This window comes from Silene latifolia, chromosome 11 (assembly GCF_048544455.1).
Source record: "Silene latifolia isolate original U9 population chromosome 11, ASM4854445v1, whole genome shotgun sequence".
Classification (NCBI taxonomy): Eukaryota; Viridiplantae; Streptophyta; class Magnoliopsida; order Caryophyllales; family Caryophyllaceae; genus Silene; species Silene latifolia.
This window is the reverse complement of record NC_133536.1, coordinates 22,614,880-22,619,904: the sequence shown is the minus strand read 5'-3', so window position 1 is coordinate 22,619,904 and position 5,025 is coordinate 22,614,880. Positions and strand designations below refer to the sequence as shown.

The 5,025-nt window shown below is 31.8% G+C and overlaps 1 protein-coding gene across 1 annotated transcript; it reads right to left on the bottom strand.

The window, feature by feature from the left end:
- Positions 1–207: 207 nt before the first annotated feature.
- Positions 208–3,998, bottom strand: LOC141611378 (uncharacterized). The gene is made up of 4 exons (XM_074429903.1): positions 3,629–3,998; positions 2,988–3,110; positions 947–1,160; positions 208–570 (listed from the first exon to the last, which is right to left on the bottom strand). The coding sequence occupies exons 1-4, from the start codon at positions 3,914–3,916 to the stop codon at positions 500–502; spliced, it is 696 nt and encodes a 231-aa protein (XP_074286004.1). The 5' UTR covers positions 3,917–3,998; the 3' UTR covers positions 208–499.
- Between the last annotated feature and the right edge of the window lie 1,027 nt (positions 3,999–5,025).

Genomic DNA, 5,025 nt, shown 5'->3' with positions numbered 1-5,025 from the left:
AAGATTCTACTTCAGGAGATTGTTTCGAAAAGCCAACTTAAAAAAAAAGGAAATAATTGTTCATCAACAATTTGTAACAATATCTCGATTATGTAGCCCTGCACAAACCGAGACATAACCAGCTATGACACTTATCAAGAACCCCATCAAAAATAGAGCACCTCCGACAGTGAGCTATAATTATCGTGGCTGGATTTAGCACACCAGTTTTTCAAGCAATCACAAGTAACCTGGTAAAAATTGGTAAAAATTGTATACACGAGTTTTTCCATGAAAAGCTTTTGTCAAATAGCTGACAACAAAGGGAAGAAAAAGATGTACTCTTAAGGCCATTATGTCGAATAGCAATATACCGTAATATCCCAAACAACATCAACCAGACCACATTACCTATATGGGTTCTAACCTATAGATCTTGCACTACATAAGAAGTAAGAAACCTTCACTTATTCACAGAATACGAGGTCTAAAGTCTATGCATCAGCATTACGCTTATTACTCAACACTTGGAACCTGTTGCTTGAGATAAGACAAGATTCTTCTTTTTCACGGCTAAATCATCGTCAACCCCTTCAAAATCAAAAATTAAAATACGTGAGAATTTGATTTCACGCATATAATTAAAATCAATTTCCAAACGGAAATATTTTTCTGTTGCTAAAGTAATGTAATTATCACTAAGATACAAACAAATACGAGTAATAAATAATTCTGCATCGACTCTTGTATATAATTAATATATTCTCATACCTTATATTTAAATTGCATGGTAGATAGTTTAAACTATAACGTTTATTTGTGCACGTGGTTACTTGGTAAAACATCGTTTTAACACCAAACTGAAATACTATCTCCATCTCAACAAATTCTTTACCTTTTATTAAAACACTAGTGTAAAAAATTCTGTTGAGGCGGAATTGTTACTAAATTTTAAAGATCGAAATACCTTTGAGAGATATAATAGCAAGAATCTTATCATTGGAGAAATCTCTTAGTAAGCCAAGTACTGGTTGTCCACCTAGCTCTGCCATGCCAACTTGATAAACGCCTCGAGTGCTAGACTCCATGTCGATGGCGTTAAACATTATGTAGAAGAAGTTATGACCTTGAAGGCTATAACAAGCAGTGTCGATTAGCCTCTCTAGCTTGAGCTTTCCATTCTACAAAGAAAGGTTACGCAATCAGAAATTGAACTCAAAACCATCATAAAAATGTTTCTTTTATGCCGGTTCTTAATATGTTCCCTTAAGGCCACATGTTAGAAATTTCGGATAAGTAAAAGATATTCTGTTACGCATCAAAAATATTATGAATGATAGTGTAGTAATTTAAGCTTCTATTTTACTTGTCTCTCCTTTTAGCTATGAATGAAGTACTGTAGTACTGTAACTCACCCAAATTATTATTTTACTTATCACTCCTTCCTCTATTTTTTATTGCCCTTTTAGCTTGAACCCTAGGTGAGTTTCTCCACCCCAACCACCACAAAATTTAGTATTTTACGGCCTATCAATCTCGGGATTGAACAGTGGTATCATATTCCCTCTATCAAGATCATTTGTTTATGTAATTTATTTATAAAATTGTTTTACGGAGTAATAATTAAAGTCAGAAATAATTTGGACTCTGGGATAAGAATGTAGGAGAACTTGAGATGGAGTACATGCATTATATAAGTGAGTTAAACGGTAAAAAAGTGTGTTTGAGAGTCTGCCTATACTTTTAAAGTTTTACCACAAGTACTCTATAAAATAACAACAATTGTATCATCTCTTCAGTATCTTAGTCAGTCATGGTTTAAAAGCATATAATGGCCAAAGAGTATTGGCTTAGTTTAATTGAACCAACTGATTAAGTAAAGAAATCAAACCATTTTATTCTGTGTGTTTGTTATTATGGAAGTCTCTGTTAAGTTAGATGTATCGTTTACAAAATTTTATTTCTAAAAAACTTATTTTGAAGAGGAGCTACACAAATACGAAATCAAACCTTTTAATTGATGATGAAATGAACATATATTATTTTTAAAAATGATGTTTCCCCGTGCAACCACTTTAAATACGTTGTTACTCTTGTCGGATTTGAGCCAATAAACTTAATTAAATAGTTAATCCATGTCGAGTTAGTGTAAAAAAAAACCTCAAAAATAAATTAATGCTTGTTATATTTAGCGTTACCTAACGAATCCTCGTTCACTGTATTTTGGGTTCGTACCAGCCATACAGATGCCAAGATACGTACTACTATTAGATTCGAGAGACTCGACTACAACATATATGGCACACTTGACAACCAATTTTAAGCCCAATCCCATGACACTTGCTTTAATGATGTCAGGTTGGCAGCCATTGTTAAGAGATCTGCTTCCAGATAGGTATTCTGTGACAAAAGTCCATCAAGGCCACATAAAACGACTCTAATCGCAGTTTTTCCTTGTCATAGTATACAAGGAGTTCCACGGGTATATAGAAACCCATAATTTCCGTGCTTGTTGATGAAGGGATTGAGTTTGGTAGTTACGGTGGTGGGCACCATAATTTTTGTGCTTGTTGATGAAGGGATTGAGTTTGGGTATTGTTTCCTTGTTCAACAGGACGCACAAGCAACTTAAAAAGGGTGAATTAATCAATAAAATAATGAGTGTGAGGTCACTGAGGTGGAGATGAAATGACAAGGGATTGGAGAGGATGAACGGGAAGATAGGTTTGCTGATTATAATTTGTTGTCGATGATAATGGTGGCCACGGTTGAAGTTACGCCGTGAGTGATAATGTGATGTATCAAAGAGGGCAAGTAGGCATTTCAGCAGTATATATAATATTGATTTAAACATACTAGTATAATTTTGAGAATTTTTATATTGAAATATCACAAAAAAAAATAAAGAAATAAAAAGATGAATTGCACTAAAATAAAAAGTAATGGAGTACTTTTTTTTAATCCCAATCATAGCATATTTAATTAGTATTACTGGAATAAAAATAAACCTGGGTAAGATTGTTATATTGATTGATAGCTGCTGTGGCATGATTATTGGCATCCATGTCTTCTGGGACAACCTCGCCCATCAACACTGTTCGTTCATACGTCTCCTTGTTCGGATAAAAGCACTGAATATTATAACCAACAATATATCAATAAATATATTTGTGTAAATGCTATGATCATTGTTTAAATTTGTAAATTTAAAAATAAAACTTCATCTATGGTCAAAACTTCAACTCAAACCAATTGAATTCCTCTCTTCCCAAATTATTTGGAATTTTCAAATTAGCCATTAAAAAAATTAGCCAAGTCTGATTTAGGAAGGGAGGGTTTATGACTGATTAAATTGGGTTAAGTTGAAGTTCCGAGTAATATACCTAAAAAAAACAAGACATGATACAAATGAGGTGTTATGTGACCCGTTTTATTCTTAAGACGGGTATATCCGTTTCAGCAAGACATGATAATAAAGCACAATTCTGGTTTAAGACCGCCGTCACTACCAACAGCAGCACCAAATTGCACTACCGCCGCCCTAAAAACACCAGATCCGGTGTTTTGAGAATAATCGAGGGAGTAATATTTAGCAAATTAGGTATAATTAGGAATTATGGAAAAGAAAAGAAAGGGATAAGAATCGAACCGCAACACTACCGTAACTTCGACAGGTTTGTTGGAAACAAAGCAGAAATAAATAGGAAACATAATCGTGAATCTTCAACGAGGTTAAATCAATTTCAACCAAACACGCATTTTCAAATTCAAGAGGATAATCAGGAACACCACCGCAGTAAAGGGATAGTGGAGGAGGGCCGTGAGGCTTTGTTATTAGTATTCCTTGATTTGTTTTTGGTGATTTTATTGGTTTTTTATGTTTTCTTTTTGGTGATTTGATTGATTTTTTCTGTAAAACACTTGAATTTATGCCCATTTTACGACTCCCTCAATCCCTTCTATAGTTCAGTGTTCATCATATTCTGGCGGTGATGGTAAATTGGGATAAATAGGATTCGGGTTTGGACTTTCGGTAGTGAGTTGTTAACTTTTTCCCAAATTGTTTAGTAAAACGATCTCTTGTCATAAGACGAGCCCGATAACTAAAAGCCCAATACATAAAGAGAGAAAATGCAACACAAATAAGAAACCAACTCCATCCATGAGTTTGTGGCTACACTCAACTTCACCTCTCTCAACTTTTATGAGAGAATCTAAAAATCCCGCCGGCCGCCACCAACTACGAACGACAGCCTCTGCTGAGCCTCGTATACTTATTGCAAACCTCCACATAGATAGGAGTATTTCTCTAAGGGTCACGGATTTGTTAATTAAAACATTTGGTATTCAAACGAAAATCGTTAGTTATTAATCTAAAAATCACATTTTGAGGTATGCATTTACCCATAGACGGTTTTTAAAGGATAATTTATGTTAGCCGAACTCAAATCATTTTGAAATTAAAGTTATGATGTCGTTGCTGCTGTATTAATCTAAAAAGCAATAAGACTTAAACTCAGTTCTTATAAATTGATTTGATTGATTCACTCTATTAAGTTGATTTAGTTGACTTCATCGATTGATTGATTGGATCAGATCGATTCGATTGAGATCAGATCGATTGATTGATTGATTGATTGATTCGGTTTATTTCAACATTAATAATACCATTCTTATTTTATATTCTTACTGTTATCATTATTATTATTATATTAATCTATTTAATATTTTTATTATTATATTAATATATATTTATTATATTACTATTGTTTTTATTATTATTTTTATTATTTTATTTGAATTTAATATATTTATTTATTATTATATTATTATGACTAATAGTATAAAGTATTAATATTTATTTTTATTATTATTATTATTATTATTATTATTATTATTATATTTATTATTTATTAATATATTCATATTAATACCATATTTATTATTATTATTATTATTATTATTATTATTATTATTATTATTATTATTATTATTATTATTATTATTATTATTATTATTATTATTATCATCATCATATTACATATA